Source organism: Crinia signifera, chromosome 3, assembly GCF_055691185.1.
Source record: "Crinia signifera chromosome 3, ASM5569118v1, whole genome shotgun sequence".
NCBI lineage: Eukaryota > Metazoa > Chordata > Amphibia > Anura > Myobatrachidae > Crinia > Crinia signifera.
Window position 1 is genome coordinate 105,982,312 of NC_139219.1, and position 18,288 is coordinate 106,000,599.

The 18,288-nt window shown below is 43.9% G+C and overlaps 1 protein-coding gene across 1 annotated transcript in view; it reads left to right on the forward strand.

The window, feature by feature from the left end:
- Nucleotides 1-18,288, forward strand: part of SNX9 (sorting nexin 9) — a 148,279-nt gene that overhangs the window by 97,169 nt on the left and 32,822 nt on the right. The window contains exon 10 of the mRNA XM_083176345.1: nucleotides 17,405-17,535. Within this exon, the coding sequence (XP_083032471.1) occupies nucleotides 17,405-17,535 (131 nt within the window). The remainder of the gene's footprint in view (nucleotides 1-17,404; nucleotides 17,536-18,288) is intronic.

Below are 18,288 nucleotides of genomic sequence, written 5' to 3' on the forward strand. Positions count from 1 at the left end.
GGCCTGGTGGTCATCTCGATGCTTCTCAGTTATTCCTTCCAGTTCCCTGTTATATTATTGACAGGGTGGAATAAATGGAGGACTTTATCGGGATTTACTTTTTACTTTGAATATATGTGCACCTAGTTATTGGGTATTGTTGCAAAAAAAACACATTTGAAACCCGTGTACCAAGTTGGGTATTGTTGTAATAAATTGAAAGCTAAAAGTCAATCCTGGTAATGGTTAGATATTCCTATCTATCCCAATACTTCCACAGGGGGAACTGGAAGGAATCACCGATTCCCCTATTATATGTGACTATGAATTACTCATGTGCACATTTCCATTAAAGAATGTCCCTAGCAAATGTTTAATTTGTTATTGTTTACCCAGGAAAAATTGCTTTTACAATTGGCATTAATATACCAATGTCACTGTGACAGTCCCTTACACCCACAGTGTAAAAAAATAATTCTAAATGTGTACAGCTAATGTGTACAGTCCCAAGGATTTTAGAAATATAATCCTAACACAAGGAAATGCCTTTCCCGAAATTCTCATATTATGGATGGTGCCTCATCAGTTTTGCTTGTATACATTTGTCTTTTGTTTCTTGTATTTACTAGCTTCCAGGAGAGCAGACAGGTACGCTATTGTTTCACACCATGTAAATTTTTACTTTTTATATGAGTTGTTCAAAGTGCATGTATAATGAATATAAGGAGAACAGAGATACCATGTATTAATTAAGCATTTAAAAAAATTCACTGCAGACTTCTGTAATGTGGCTCGTCAGCTACTCTGAAATGTCTGCTTCCTGCAGACCCTGACAGGGCATGTGGGGAGTTTCTGGTGAGCGGTAGCGAGAGAGAGACAGGTTAAACTAAACAGAATGATGGTGCTGTATGTGTTTTCTCCATTATGTCTGGCTGTACTCACTGTAGGAGCAAGTTTCCTTTCTTGCCTATGCCAGATGACTCAGACAGACCAAGCAGGAAAGGGGACTGCAGTCTCATGCAGACAAATTGGCTCAGCAAGATAGACAGTGGAGTCACAGCTGGCCCTGGAAAATGAGTGTTATGTTTGGATTACAGTAGCAAAGCATGAACAGAATTGACAGTGTTCTCCTTACTGTAGATCAGCTAAATATTTAAATTAAAAATAAAGATTGTTGCAATCAAAATTTTTCTACAGGTATCTAAGTAATTCATACTGGCTGTCTCGCTGTCTTCATACTGGCTGTCTTCATACTGGCTGTCCAGGAAGGTAACTTCCTGGACATCTTGCTAATAATTAAATCTGATGTTGTTATAGCGACGTGTTTCATTGGGTTCAACCTCCTAATCATCCCATTGTTATATACCAGTGGGACACAAAAAACCCAAAAGAAAACGAGAGACTCTTTGTTGGGGCACGCTTATAGGTAAGAAAAGAAGGTATTAAAAATGTAATTAGTTAATTTTAATACCTTAATTTCTTACCTATAAGCGTTCCCCAAAGAGTCTTTCTTTTTCCTTTGTTTTTTGATGTTCTGACTCTCTGGGTGCACCACCAATACTGTGATTTACCCTCACCTTTAGGTGTTTTTGAATCTACAATACAATTATTGGTTTCATTCAGTGTATTATATAAATCTCAAAAGACTGCGGACCCAAAACTGTTTACCTATATACTGGTGGGTGCAGAGCTAAAGCTGTCTGTTTTCTGTCAGATGATTGGACTATCCAAAGCAGCACATATTATTATGAAGATGACTATGCTGGTCTTTTGGGAATGAAGTGACCCATCAACTGGTTTAATTATTTAAGTGAGCATAAATCTGCATGTTACATCTGAGATGATAGATGGAAGAAAGGAGAGAAGAATATAAAGGGCTGAAATGTCAAAACAGTCACAATAATGCAAAGTCAAATCGAACAAAAAATAGTGTTTTATTTGCAACAAAAGGAAGATTCAGTGCATATTTTAATTCTAGTGCAGCAATCCACAGATTCTCAAATGTTTTTACTATAATAAATATATAATGATATGGCTCCTATTGTGATGACAGACAATAGTATGGCTCCCAATGTTCAAGAAATCTTAATTCCATCCCCTAATAATGACTTGGTCCTCTGTGATAAATCCTAATTTTATCTTTATACTAAAAAAAAATTGCTTTAATAATTTAAAAAAAGGAAGGAGGGAGATGTGCTAATACAGATATAAAGAGGGAGATGTGTTACCGCAGGGATAAGGTGGGAGATGTGTTACTAAAGAACCAAGGACGGAGATGTGTTAATACTATGCAACTACTGGAGTAAAAATGGTGATATCTCAAAATGGGAATTAGGATTAGTTATGTTACTAAAGGAACAGGGAGGGTCATCTATTACTTCAGGAATTAGTAGGAGATACAGTGCATCCGGAAAGAATTCACAGCACATTTTGTTATGTGACAGCCTTATTCCAAAATGGAATAAAAAAAAAATTTCCCTGAAAATCCTACACACAATACCCCATAATGTCAACGTGAAAAAAGGTTTTGGGAGATTTTTGCTAATTTATTAAAAATAAAAAACTAAGAAATCATATGTGCATAAGTATTCACAGCATTTGCTCAATTACAGCCAATTATTCTTTTTGAATATGATGCCACAAGCCTGGCACACCTATCTTTGGGCAGTTTTCCATTCCTACTTGCAGCATGCTCCATCAGGTTGGTTGGGAAGCAGCAGTGCACAGCCATTTGCAAAAATCTCCCAAAAACTTTTTTCGCATCGCCATTATGGTGTATTGGGGCAGATGTATTAAGCCTTAACCAGAGATAAATGCAAGGGTGATAAAGAGAGGTAAACGTCCAGACAATCACCTGCTAACTGCCATGTTTCAGACTGTGTTTGAAAAAAGGGTACATGTTTCCTAGCACGGTGGCCGCGATTTTGATTGTATTGATCGGGTCGGAAAAATTGCGTCGATCGCATGCCAACCAAATCGCATGCGATCGACCCGATTTTTACATTGGAATCAATGTAAAATGGTCCCTGGGACCCGATTTTACATTGATTTCAATGTAAAAAGCCCCAAAACCCCCCATTTTAATAGCAAACCCCCCCCCCCCCCTCATGGTTGAAATGCCACCCCATTGTTAACGCCACCCCACTATTGACGCCAACCCAAAACGTGGCGAGCGCAGCGGTACGCATCCTCCGACCTTTTCATACCCGCACTATCCACGTCGGCGTGGAGTTGAATTTATAAAGTGTGGCGAGCGCAGCGAGCCACCGAGCCCGAAGGGTGGCGAGCGGACGCGCATAACTTCGCAGGTATACGCGTCCCCTCGTGAGGCTTGCTGCGCTCGACACGCTTCGGGCTTGGTGGCTCGCTGCGCTCGCCACACTTTCTACAATCAACTCCACGCCGTAAAATCGCGTTGATCGATTTTGACTTTAAAAATAATTTAATATTATTCTCTATGGGAAAATCGCGTTGATTGCGTCGGTCGCATCGCGGGCCATTATAATGGCACGCGATGGACGCGATTTTCTGTTTCACCGGCAAATTAACTGGTGATTGACAATAAATCGGGTCCATCGCGTCGATCGCATGCCTTAAGTACCTTAAACTTAAGGCATGCGATCAATGAGACGGACGCCGTGCTAGGAAACAAGTACCGAAAAAAATCAGTAAGGAGCTGATTGGCTGGACGTTTATCTCTCCTTGGCCCTTATTCTGATCAGTGCGGCCGGATCCGAATATGCTGCCAGGACCGTGCGTGCGAAACCCCGCCTTCCATACGGATCGCCAACTCCGTCCGTACGCGGTAAGAAGCTTGCCGAACGGACCACACGTGTATTTTACATGGAATACGCCTCCTCCATCTCAGGGAACTTCCCCCATCATTCGATGGTTGCAGACCATCGAATGCAGGACCGAGTGGTCCACCAGCTCCCGCAACCTCAGACCACACGGACATTTTTCCGTGCAAAAGCAGGGATCTGGGCGGGCAGCTGACATCCGGCGATGTCATATGTCCGCCCCCTACACATGTGTCACGGCCGCATTACCATACGTACGCCCAGCGTTTGCATGGGAACGCCCATGAAACGCGGGGCGTATGCATATGGTAATGAGCCCAAATAGCCCTTCACGCCCCTTTCCACCCCCTGTTCGGAGTGTTCACATTTCATGCAGAATTTGGCCGTACGCCCCGCTCGCACATGCGCAGAGACGCCTCTGCACATGCGCAGACACAAAACATCGGCGGCGCGAACGCACGTGGATATTACCGCACCAACCAGAATAAGGGCCCTTATCACCCTTGCACTTATCTATTTTTAAGGCTTAATACATCTGCCCCATTGTGTGTAGAATTTTGGAATAAGGCTGTAACATAACAAAAATATGAAAAAGTTATGCAGGCCGTATCTTGTCATGTGTACGCACCTTTTAGGATCATATTTCAGTCACTAACAAGTAACCAAAGCAACTAAGCCTGTTCAATTTTCTAAACAAAGAAAACATGTCCGCTGGTCAGGAAAATATCTAATGTTTTACTGTGTAATGGTGACCACTTGTGTAATTTTAAAGTTTATTTTAGTGGTAGTTTATGGACTCTATTTTTAGAAAATTATGAACAGCAATGACTAAAATGGTTTCAATTAGGAGTTAATCATTAAAAAAAAACATCTTGTGTTCTATAGCATGTGACTGAGTGTGGGAGTGGGTGCTGAGCAATGTGATTTGTATGGGTTTCCTGAATAAATACAGCTTTAAGAGTCGTTTAATGTTTGATGATTCATTTTCTTGAAGTTAGTTTGAACAACATCCAGTTTTAAAAATGTGTTAACACAAAAACAGACCAAACTTATTTTTTATTTTATTCTGGCCCAGTTACAGATAGTAACACAGTTTTTAATTGCATTAGCATAAAGAAATTTGGGTACTTGTTTCCTATCTGGGCGCCCAGGTTTTCTACGTACGGCACCGTAATGGAATCGCATCGCATCGGATTCGGTACTCGATGATGTACGATGGCATACGATGCTATCCGATCCGATTTAATTTTAAATCGGATCGTATCGCATGCGGTGACGCGATCAACCTGATTTTTACATTGGAATCAAAGTTAAATGGTCCCTGAGACCCGATTTTACATTGATTTCAATGTAATAACCCCGCAAACCCACGATTTGTATAGGAAACCCCCCCCCTGATGGTTTAAAATGTGCCTCCATTGTTAACGCCACCCCAGTATTGACGTCAACCCGAAGCGTGGCGAGCGCAGCGGTACGCGTCCTCCGACTTTTTCATACCCCCACTATCCACGTCGGCGTGGAGTTGAGAATAGAATAGTGTGGCGAGCGCAGCGAGCCACCGAGCCCGAAGCGTGGCGAGCGAAGCGAGCCCCGCGGATACCTGTGAAGCCCGCGAGGGGACACGGATACCTGTGAAGTATCCGCGTCCCCTCGCGGGGCTCGCTGCGCTCGCCACGCTTCGGGTTCGGTGGCTCGCTGCGCTCGCCACACTTTCTATTCTCAACTCCACGCCGACGTGGATAGTGGGGGTATGAAAAAGTCGGATACCTGTGAAGCCCGCGAGGGGACACGGATACCTGTGAAGTATCCGCGTCCCCTCGCGGGGCTCGCTGCGCTCGCCACGCTTCGGGTTCGGTGGCTCGCTGCGCTCGCCACACTTTCTATTCTCAACTCCACGCCGACGTGGATAGTGGGGTTATGAAAAAGTCGGCGGACGCGTACCGCCGCCCCTCGCGGGGCTCGCTGCGCTCGCCACGCTTCGGGTTGACGTCAATACTGGGGTGGCTTTAACAATGGAGGCGCATTTTAAACCATCAGGGGGGGTTTCCTATATATCCTATGGGCCAACCATAAAAGCGGGAACGAAATCGGATCGCATTGCATCGTTCAATATCGTGTATGTGCATTTGTGGTATCCGATGCGATCCGATTTTTATACGGAGAATAGCATGGTGCGCAATTAACGTAGCGGGCGCCCAGATAGGAAACAAGTACCGAAATTTGCTTTTAAGTTAAAAGCATTTGATTGGTAGGTATTGTGGGTGGCCCAACTGCTTGTTTGTATACAGTTATGTGCAGCATTTCATGCCAGAATGGTTGCATGTAAAGCTAAGAAAAATGGTATTATTATTTGTAACTTTATAACTAGGGATGCCAATCCCGGGGCATTTTTTCAATCCCGGGATTGAAAAATGCTCAATCCCGGGATTGGCATCCCCACCAAAAATCCCATTATTAGCCCTAAACCCACACCGGCCAACCCGCACATTTACTTACATTAGGGAGTGGGCGGGCGGGCGGCCGGGAGTGGGTTTGGAGGTGCACAGTGCCTCCCGGCAAGTGCACCTCCTTAGAAGACACCAGGCGGGCGGGCGGAGTCAGGCCTGCGGGCGGGCGGAGAAGAGGCGGTGGGCGGGTGGAGAAGAGGCGGGCGGTGACTGGTGACGTGTGGCCTGCGCAGGATGACCTCTACTGTCACGCTACGCAGGCCTCATGCCGGGTTCAGGTTACGGGAACAGCCGGGCAGCGTCTGAGCGAGTTCTCAGACGCTGCCCGGCATTAGACTGCACATGCGCAGTCTAATCCCGAAATCCCGGGATTGAAATCCCGGACTTTTTTAAGCCAAATCCTGGGATCCCACCAATCCCGATCACGGGATTGGCCACACTATTTATAACTTTATAACTCCATTTTCACTTTGCATCTGGAGAAAAAAAAATGACAGACAAAACAGTCAGATGACCCTATTAGCAAGCTTTTTAAATGGAAATGGAAGATGGAATAAGGTTAAGCGCCACATAAAGAAAGTGCGTAATGCGAGGACATGTAGCAGTGTTGCCAGCAATTTTGGCCTGGGATCAGAGTGTTCTTTGAGAATGGAAAGAACACATGTAGATTTAGTTTGATCTGTGTAAATGGGAGGTAGTTATTGTAGGTAGAATAATTTAGGAATATCTTCTGATGGAACCTGCTCTACATGAATAATGGTGGCACATTTGGACATGCAAAAATTAGATATCATTATGGCGAAAGATGAAGAAACCCTATTCATGAAGGCATTCTTTAGATCTAGAACCTTTTTATTTTCTCAGCACAGAAGTAACTTGACATCTTTTAGACGGGATACGGTCATTGGGTCACCAGCATGATGGTCGACATGGGTTAGGTCGACAGGGTCATTTGGTCAACATGGGTAAGGTCGACAGGGTCATTAGGTCGACATGTTTTTGTTTTTTTTTTACTGTTTTTTTTTAGCCAAAATGTGCCTTCAGGCGGTATTTCATGCCCTACCATCCACTAGGGCGTGGTGGGAGAATAAAATAGTGTGCCGAGCGTATCCAGGCACCGTGCCCAAAGCATGGCGAGCGGATGCGGTGCTAAGTTTTGGTGTCCATGTCGACACAACATGTGCCGACAGGCGGTATTTCATGCCCAACCATCTACTAGGGCATGGTGGGAGAATAAAATAGTTTTCTGAGCGTATCGAGGCACTGTGCCCAAAGCATGGCGAGTGCAAGGAGCCATGCGAGGGGAGGCGGTGGTACTTTTTAGTGTTTACGATGACTTTGTTGACAAACTGGCTCCATATTTGAAATGGCCACAGGACTTAGGGGCAGATTTATTAGGCTCGGTGAAGTGATAAAGTGTCTGTTTTTTTATCACCAGCCACTCTGCTCCTACCTGCCATTCTTCAAACAAAGCCTGTAACTTCCCAGGTAGGAGCTGATTGGCCGGTGATAAAAACCAGACAGTTTATCACTTCACCGAGCTTAATAAATCTGCCCCTGAGTGAGAGGAGGAGAGAGACTCTCCTGTACCTCAGAGTCGAATGGCATTGGTGGCTAGCAGTAGTGGCAGAGACAGTGTGGTGAGTACTATTGGGGCATTATATGTATATGGAACTACTGGGGGTATTGTGTATAAGTGGCGCTACTGGGGGCATTAGTGGCACTACTAGGGCAGTGTTTTTATAAGCAACACAACTGGGGGCATTTTGTGTATAAGCGGCACTACTGGTGCGTAAGTGCCCCCACTGGGGGCATTTTGTGTAAATGGCACTAAAATGCCATGGGGCACAACATTTATAGTTATGTCACTGACTGGTGGTAATGCCCAAACACCCCCTCACCTCTCTTAATGCCACGGGCAGTAAAGCTTGAAACCCCCCAGCTCCATGCACTAAGTGTGGGAATATACTTTCAAGAATTATGTAAGAACATATGGGCATTAGTGACCAAAACATAACATTCAAAAACAAAGTATTTTATGGGGAGGTGGAAATCTTAACCTCTACAGCCACACCCATTTTTTTGTATTCATGTTTTGTAGGCCTGTCTGGCAGTATTCTAGTTACTGTGTCACATTTGTAATATCTGCACCATGTTTTAACGTTAAAGCAGACGTGTATATTTTACAGTTAACAGTATTAAAATTACACAATTAACATTTGTTTCCTGTGCTATTTTCATTTGTTCTTTTTATCATTTTTATCTCTCACTACACCAAAATTAGATTATAATCAGATCCTAAATATGAAGGACTTGTTGTGGGCCGAAATGTGTTTGGTATTACATAAAAGCATTGCCAGCTGTATGGGAATACAATTGTTCGTTGTTTTCCCCCCTACTGCTTATGCAACAGCTTATAAACAGGAATGATGCAAGATCACTTTAGCCAATGACACTGTTATGTGTCCCTGTTTCTGTGTGTGTCAATATCCTCTAAAAGACTAAACCGCTTTCTTACTAATTTACTGTTATGCAATAAAGACAGGAAAGCATAACCTAACAGAATGTAGGAACACTAATATATATGTAGAAACAATATATATATATATATATATATATATATTTTATATATATATATATATATATATATATATATATATATATATATATATATATATATATATATATATATATATATATATATATATATATATATATATATATATATATATATATTGGATGCGCTCAGGCCCACTTTAATGTTTTCAATTGGAGTCCGAGTAGATAGTTAAGTATGAAAAAAAATTCTAAAGATTCATGTTGAAATTTTCATGTCGACCATTGCCATGTCAACATTTTCTGTGCATCAACCTTTTGCCAATGTCAACCTTGTTCATGTCGACCTTTTGTCAGTATCAACCTTGTGGCATGGACTTATTGACCGTTGACCAATACTGATAGAACATTTGTACATACTGTCAGTAGGTAGTTTCATCCAGTTTTGTAATGTATGGGGGAACAGAGTGCAGAAACATAAAAGATTATAATGAGTTACTAAGAAAGAGGAAAGTAGAGAAAAGACAGAGAAGGGGGAAGGGGACTAAGTTGCTCTTTTCTTTAATTGTATGACTAAGGCCAGTATTCAATGAGAAAAAATTGCCTTGTTTTATGACGAATTTGTGCTTTTTTCGCCTTGGACGGAGCATTTTGCTCTCCAAAAGCGAGCAACCCTATTCAATGTGAAATATTCGCCGTCTTTCTAAGTGATTTTCGCCGTCTCTCTCCGTGAGGCAATTCTCCATCTTTTCATGGAGAACTGGAATGTGAACTTTTAAACTAAAAGGTTTTTTTTTTTTAAATTTTGGTGTAAAAAAATCAGGATTTTTTTTTTCTGTGAAGGGGCATGTTATTTTTATTCATGTGCTTATAGCACATGAATATATATTTAATTTAAAAAATATATATTTTTTTAATTTTCTTTTTTTTTTACACAGAGCAGCCAGCAGGGGGCCGGAGCTCTCGAGCCGCTCATTAGATATTCATATATTCACTGCACCCGATCATTACATATGCACGATCGGGTGCAGTGAATACTGGGTCCCCCCGCTGGCTATAGGGGGGGGCAGCTTGTGCTGCCTGGGTCCCGGGGAGCCCTCCTCCCCTCCACATATGTTCTGGGGCAGCCAGGGAGACTTTAATCTCCCTGGCTGCCACCGGCTCCCTGCCGCGGACGCTTGTCCGCTGCAGGGGTTAAGACTCGCCGTGAGTGTCGGCGAGTCTTAACCACATTGAATAGTGGGAGCAGGAGTGTCAGCGAGCCCTCCGGAACAGGGCGAGTGCATGGCGAGAGAAAAAATCTCTCGCCATGCACGGAGAATTATTCTCATTGAATACTGCCCTAAGCCTTATCCATTAGTTCTCGTGTATTTTTTAGTTTCTTAATTTATTATCATCTTCACCCTATGCAATATATAGGGCCGCATGTATTAACCCCTTTAGCACTTGCAAAGTGTTATGTGCCCTGTACCACTCTCGCCAGCTTTAGATGGCAAGAACAGTATGATCCACATTTCCGGCAATGGGGGGTATCCGGACTGATCATAGAATGACTCAAGGTAGACCGTTATATGGTCGACCACTAATGGTCGACAGTCAGAAGATCGACAGGGTTTAAAGATTTACAGACAATAGGTCGACAGGGTCTAAAGGTTGACAGGGTCAAAAGGTCGACATGGAAAAGGCCAACATGAAAAAGGTCGACATGCATTTTTAAACTAAATTTTCAGCCGACATGTGCCGACAGGCGGTATTTCATGCCCTACCATCCACTCGGGCGTGGAGGGAGAATAATATAGCCCGAAGCATGGTGAGCACAGTGGTACACTTATGTCAACATAGACACCCTAAAAACATTAAAAACTTATGTCAACCTTTTTGGTTATGACCTTTTAACCACCCTGTCGACCTTTTGAACCTGTCGACCTTTTGACTCGACCATTAGTGGTCGACCAAATGATTGTAGACCTAGACACTGTAGATGTTTTATACCATAACCGGCCATGGGGATCCAGTGCTGCATTTCTGGCTTCAGCAACGCCTTCTGGACATTATCGGGTCCCGCAGGGTGAAGCTATCGTGCACATGTACAGACTTTAGGTCATGTATGTGGATGAGAGAGAGTAGAACACCGCAGAGGTGGGGAAAAAAGAACCAGACCTCGCTGGAGAGGTTTGTATTGCTGAATACAAGCTGCATTATCGTTTGTATAATCGTGATACTTAATGAACAACTCAATAAATCGGACCCTTCATTTTTATTTTTTTATGGATTCAGTATGGTAATTATGCATTTCTGTTATGTACCTTAACCCTTTGAGTGCCAACATCTCTGTGAGAGATGTGCAAAATATCTGCTAAAAATGGCAGCATCACTGACATTTGTTATATAACTTCAAATAAAAAATGTTTTGTAATAAAAGATTATGGGCCTGATTCAGACCCGCTCACTAGGCTTCATGTATTCGCTGCCTAGAGAGCAGGTAATTATGAATTTACATCAGCAGTTTGAGCTCTTACTGCTAGGAAGAGTAGTGCAGGTACAGTACTGTATGCCACTGTATGATATAATATTGCCAGACAGTTCCTGCCTTGTGCTGAATGATATGGGTTGGGCAAGAACTGCTTGATAAGATAGGAAACATTTCCACCTAGTGGCCCCACACATTGAAAAGCCCATGAAATGGTTGGTAAAGACATATTATGGAGGTTGTTACAGAGTGGGGTAATTAGCCAGACACTAACTATATTTTATAACCATTTTGTATGTTTGTGCTTGAACAACAGAAATTCTTTATACATTTCACATCACCGGTCCGAGAGAGCATAAATGTGTACCACTTCCTAAATTCTTATCTCCCTAGAATACATTGAACTGAACTTTTATATGCTTTGGTATTCTTGGGTCACTCTAAGAAGACCCCAAGCCGGCATTGTTTCTGTCGCATAGCAATGGATTTCAAGTTTCAGATTACCTTCTTTGTTTATAAACTGAAGTTAAAGGACACACAGAGCTCACAAACTAGTAATCTTATACATGTCTCGGTACTCTTTACCTAGAAGGGCGCCCGTCGCGGGCATCGCGGGTACATTTATGTATGGCCGCGACGCGACCGACGCAATGCCCGCGATTTCCCATTGAAACCAATGTTAAACATGGAAATCGTGTCGGTCGCGTCGCGGCCGGCCATAAATGTACCCGCGATGCCCGCGACGCGATGCTCCCGATTTCCCATAGGAATCAATGTTAAAAGGCGCGATGGACCCGATTTTACTGTTAAATGGCTCAATCCACCCGATTTGGCCATAGGAATCAATGTTAAATGGGCCACAGAGCCCATTAACCCTTAAATGTCCCCCCAAATTTTAAACGCCACCCCACGATCCACGCCAACCCGAAGCGTGGCGAGCGCAGCGAGCCCGCGAGGGGCGGCGGTACGCGTCCTCCGACCTTTTCATGCCCTACTATCCACTAGGGCGTGGTGTGAGAATATAATAGTGTGGCGAGCGCAGCGAGCCACCGAGCCCGAAGCGTGGCGAGCGGACGCGGATACCTTCACAGGTAGACGCGTCCCCTCGCGGGCTTCACAGGTGTCCGCCTCGCCACGGACACCTGTGAAGCCCGCGAGGGGACGCGCATAACTGTGAAGGTATCCGCGTCCCCTCGCGGGGCTCGCTGCGCTCGCCACGCTTCGGGCTCGGTGGCTCGCTGCGCTCGCCACACTATTATATTCTCACACCACGCCCTAGTGGATAGTAGGGCATGAAAAGGTCGGAGGACGCGTACCGCCGCCCCTCGCGGGCTCGCTGCGCTCGCCACGCTTCGGGTTGGCGTGGATCGTGGGGTGGCGTTAAAAATTTGGGGGGACATTTAAGGGTTAATTTGGCCCCAAATCGGGTCCATTGAGGCATTTAACAGTAAAATCGCGGTCAATCTGCCGTTTTAACATTGTTCCCTATGGGAAAATCGCAGTGATCGCGGTCATCGCGGCCATCCCGATTTACCCGCGATGACCGCGATTTTTACCCCCGACGACCGCGATTTCAATCGCTGGCGCCCTTCTAGGTAAAGAGTACCCATGTCTCAACACTGGCTGGCAACACCTCAGTCATCACCTGGTCACTTATTGCTACTAGGGTGTGGATCGTTACGACGACTATTGATCAACACATGAAAAAGGTTGACTTGTATTAGCTGGACATGATCAAAAGGACCACACAGGCATAAGCTTGCTGCACTTGCCATGCTTCGTGTACATTGCTGCGCTGCGCTCAGCACACTATTATGTTCTCCCTCTATGCCCACTGGCAGAGCAGGCCCTAGGCATAGGCATCTATGCCTAGTGCCAGCAGGCAACAGCAGTTTGGGGCAATGGGACAGCAGGGTCTCAGCACTTCACTCATACTGTATGTACTGTGAAACTGCTGGTCTCCTGGTTCAGGCAGCGCTGACACAAAGGAGCCCACTGCTGCTGTTGCTTACCTGTCCCGCAAGCAGTCGCTGGCCCGAAACCATGCTCCACCCCACCCACTTTACCTGAGGCTCCACTTCCTTGGCGTCCCGCCTGTGTTTCCAACATTGTGTCACATATTGTCTCTACTTCACTGCATACCAGTGTCTCACTACACCAGTAGCTAAGGTAATGGGATGATGGAGCAAACTATGACAGGAAAAGGGTGTCGCTGTGTGTCAGGCAATGTGTGAGCCCCAGTGTCTGTCTCAGTACGCCCTTCTATGTGACCCTATTGCAGGTGTGGTGTCTGCATCTGAGTATGGCCACCTGTGTGAGCAGTCAGGCGTCACACTGACACTGATACTGGTTTATCATGCTTACCAAACTGACCATCTCTGTGTAGCAAGACACTTTCTTGTCAGCGCCAAGGAATACCCACTACATTATTAGTACACTTCTTTCTGCATGCGTCTGAAATTGCAACTGCATTTTTGCACACACATAATTGGGATGCAGTGGTGTAGTAGCAGAAAATTGCTCCACTCCATTTGACCTATTTATTATGGATGTTGTAGGATTTGTGGGGGAAGGGTTTCTCGAACAGGGTGCTAGTAGACCTAGGGCCGATCCTGCACCTGCCTGCGACACTGCAGCAGTCACCACTGGTAGAAGGATGCGGTGCTGTGTGAGGAATGATGGATGCTGTGAATGGATAATGTACTCATCAGTGTATAATACCTTCTGAGCACTAAAGCCCTGTACACATTGGGTGATAAATTGAGCGCTATCGCTCATTTTATCCCTTGTATGTGCGTTCTCACTCATTATATCGCCCAGTGTATATGCACCTGTCGACGGAATTTGCACACTTCCTCAGTTCATCTACAGCCCGCTCTGTTGTCTGTGCGTGTTAAGACGCGAGAGTAGAGTGTCGCTTTTCACCCACCAGCAGCAGAAAGTGTGTATGTCCTTGCCGAGGCCAGGTCCCCGCAGCCACCAATATTTACTGCAGCGGGAATTGTCATGTGTATGCACCTTGAGAAGTAAATCCATATCCTATCGAAGGGTGCAAGATGCCAACGTCATTGTGTGTTAATGTCTTGGCACATATTTGGATTGACCCTAAACTTGGTGGTGGTATTATCTGATAGGGGGCACCAAACAATATCTTGCCTAGGGCTCCAATCTGGTTAGGGGTGGCTCTGCCCACTGGGATGGTAAAGTATGTAAGTTGGTAAAAAAGTCATGAAAAACTCATGACCTTCTGTCATGTCGACCCTTTTCCATGTCAACCATTTCATAACGACTTTTCCATCTGGACTATTTCATGATGACATTTTTCATGTCGTCCTTATGCTTCTGTTGACCTTTGACCATGTTGATCTTTTTCATGTGTCGGACTATTGACTGTTGACCAATAGTGGTCGATCTTTTGACTATAGACCTAGACACCGTCGGCCAAATGATCGTATACTGTGCTACTGTAGGGATCATCAGGATCACACGTGCAAGCTTCTGACACTTTCCCTGCAGCCACAGGACTCCCCATCTTCCCAGGCTCTGTGGTTCTCTTGAACGATGTTACACACTAATCCGCCCTTGTTCTTTTCAATATTGACATTAAAATCCTGATCATTTAAGGCCCCTATCCACAGGCCATATGGCCACTTTTTATGCGATTCTGACGCATTGCTGCTACAGATCGCATAAAAAAGTCATGTCATTTACCAGCGATTGCGATGTGAGGTGCATTCCCGTGCAACTCACATCTCGCAGACGCAGTTCCTATGGGCTGCAACAAACATTCATCTGTCATTCAAGTGATTGTACATGGAGGTGGAAATGGCACAGTCTTCCTGGAACTGATTTCTGGAACACTTATCACATGACTGCATTCAGAATATAAAGCATTGTATGTGTGTTCTCCATGTATTTGAATTAAGTTTCGGAAAATGTTGAAAAGTTTTGGAAAATGTATGAAAAATAAGAGTTTGAATGAGCCACAATGCAAATGATTACATTATACCATGTACAGTTGTTCTATATCAAGACATTCATAATAAATCATGTAATGTCATATAAAGTGGTATTGATTAAGCTTGGATTGAGATTAAAATGTGAGAGATAAAGTACCAACAAAGCGGCTTCTGTCATTTTTCAAGAGCAACCTGTGTTTCCAAGTAGAATCTGATTGGCTAGGACTTGATTTCTCAAAATGTTATCTCTTTTTCGAGCTTTGATAAATACCCCCAATGTGTTATATTCAGATAACATGATTGACCGCAGTGTTAATTGTGCTATAGATCTACAGTAGCAATTCAGTTGATTTCAGACCGTATTTATATCTGGACTTTCATGGTTAAGTTTTGTAGATGTGAGTAACAATGACATGGATATGATTGTTTAACCTAAATTACTAATGCACTGTAGTCATATGATGACTAATATATTAGTAATGCTGCGTTGTCACTTCTACTGACTGAAAGAATTTATTCAGAGTAAATGAAGTGATTGTTTGGTACTTGTGTATTATCACAGCGCCCAAGATTTCCATCGTAGGGCATCGTATCGGTCGGATCGCATTGCATGCGATCCGATCGCATGTGATGCGATGCGATCCGACCAGATTTTTAATTGTACAGGCACCGTGATGGGTGATTAATATGTTAAATGCACCCCCATTGTTAACGCCACCCCCACTATCAACGCCAATCCAAAGCGTGGCGAGCGCAGCAAGCCCGCGAGGGGCGGCGGTACGCGTCCTCCGACCTTTTCATACCCCCACTATCCATGTCGGCGAGGAGCTGATTTTAGATAGTGTGGCGAGCGCAGCATGCCACCGAGCCCGAGTGGATGCGGATTACTTCACATGTGTTACGCGTCCCCTCGCGGGGCTCGCCACGCTGACATGGATAGTGGGGGTATGAAAAGGTCAGAGGATGCGTACTGCCGCCCATCGCGGGCTCGCTGCGCTTGCCACGCTTTGGGTTGGCGTTGATAGTGGGGGTGGCGTTAACAATGGGGGTACATTTAACATAGTAATCACCCATCAGGGTGCCTGTAAAATTAAAAATCGGGTCTGATCGAATTGAATCGCATCGCATGCCATTGTAATGGCATGCAATGCGACGTGATATTAAAATTGTACAGTGCGGGTCTAACAACCCGAAAATCGGGTCCCATCGCATACCTTAATTAGTAGTATACTATGGCATACAATGGGCACCGTGATAATACACAAGTACCGTTTGTTTTTTCTTTCTAAAAATACATTGTTCTAACTATTGCTCTTATATTGGAGTAAGCTAAACAGGAAGGAAATCATCATAATCTACCAGCAGTTTATCAAATCTGGATGGTGTGTCCTTGTATATTAATGCAGCAGTCGCACGCAATAGCTCCTCTCAGTATGCCAGGTCCTGTGGGACTCTGCTAGCGTGGAGTGGCTCATTTTGCATATTTTTTCCCCAAAATACAACTTAAGCAATTTTGCCCAACAATGATGGGGAAAGTCGCTGGGCTGAAAATCGCTTAGTGCATACACATTGTATGATAATATCAGGAGATGAGCGGCTTTCCCCCAGATGATGCCGGAGCGCTCATCGCTGGGCCATACACACTGTGCGGCTTTGAGCTGCAAGCCACTCAAACTTGATGTTTTGAGCGGCTTTCAGCTCAAAATCGCCCAGTGTGTATGGGCCTTTAGTCTCCTTGTGATGATGCACAAGGAGACTGAGCTGAATGTTTTGATATGCAACACTTCACTGCAGGCTAATAAATTTGGTTCCAGTTGTTTCCATATTGTTATCCAGCTGGACCTAAATACAGTATGTTGTATTTAATCTCCTGTATGAGACACATTCCTTGCATTTTATGCAGATTTGAAACTTGCAAGCAGCACATTTTACCTCCTTTGTCTATTTGTGTCCTTTGTCTATTTGTGTTTTACCCAATATTACTGTATTTTTTTTCCATTTGTAAAGTGCCGCAGAATATGCTAGTGCTACATAAATAATAATATAATAATATGAAGATAAACAAATCTTGTTGTTCCATCTGATCCTAATCCCTCAGCATAATGTAGCATAAAAAATTGTACAATGTCTGCATTATAAGTCTAAATCCTGGGATGTATGAGTTGCTTCTAATGTTTTAATTTTTCATTGAAGGTCGTTTTGAAGAAGAGTTTATAAAGATGCGCATGGAGAGATTACAGGGTTGGATGTCTCGAATGTGTCGCCATCCTGTTGTATCAGAGAGTGATGTTTTCCAGCAGTTCCTCAACTTTCGAGACGAGAAGGTATATTGACAGCTGCATTTCCATAGTTGTTAATATGTTTAATACATTCTAAAAAATTTGAACCAATATAAATTTAAGTAATGTCTGACTGTGACATACGCAGTGAGAACCCTAACCTCTTTCACAAAACTTCTGTAATTCACCGATAATAGACAGAAAGGAGCAGATTTTATGGAGAAATTGGCTGCAGGTCACCTCTGTCCGGCGAGTACCTAGCACACTGGAATTTACGACTGCGGTGCAAACCAGTCCAGCCAAAGAATAAAAAATACCCATTATAATTTAAATGTGTGCTACCCAGATGTGAACCCCAGAGTGCTAGGGACGTGCACGACGGAGGTGACCTGGTCAAATTGGCCAAATTTATGTTTACAATCTCTTATATGGTCTTTAATTATAATATATATTGTAATTTTAAGTAGTAATTTTTATGAGAAGGGCAGATTTAACAATGATAAATTGTGCTCCAGCCAATACGTTCCTAACTGTCACTTGTTTGAAAAATGACAGCAGCTGATTGGATAGAGCACCATTTATTATTAGTAACAAGTGATAGCACACACATCATTCATTGCTAAATGTGCCCCAGAGGAACCATGCTTCATGTGAGACATGGACAACAAGTTGTTTGTACTGCTGGGGATATGGGAAGTGGTAGATGTCCTACATACCCAGTACCCAGTCCACTACGACTCTCATCTATCATAATTGACATTTTAGCTTGACACTGCAATGGAATTCTGAGAGTTGTAG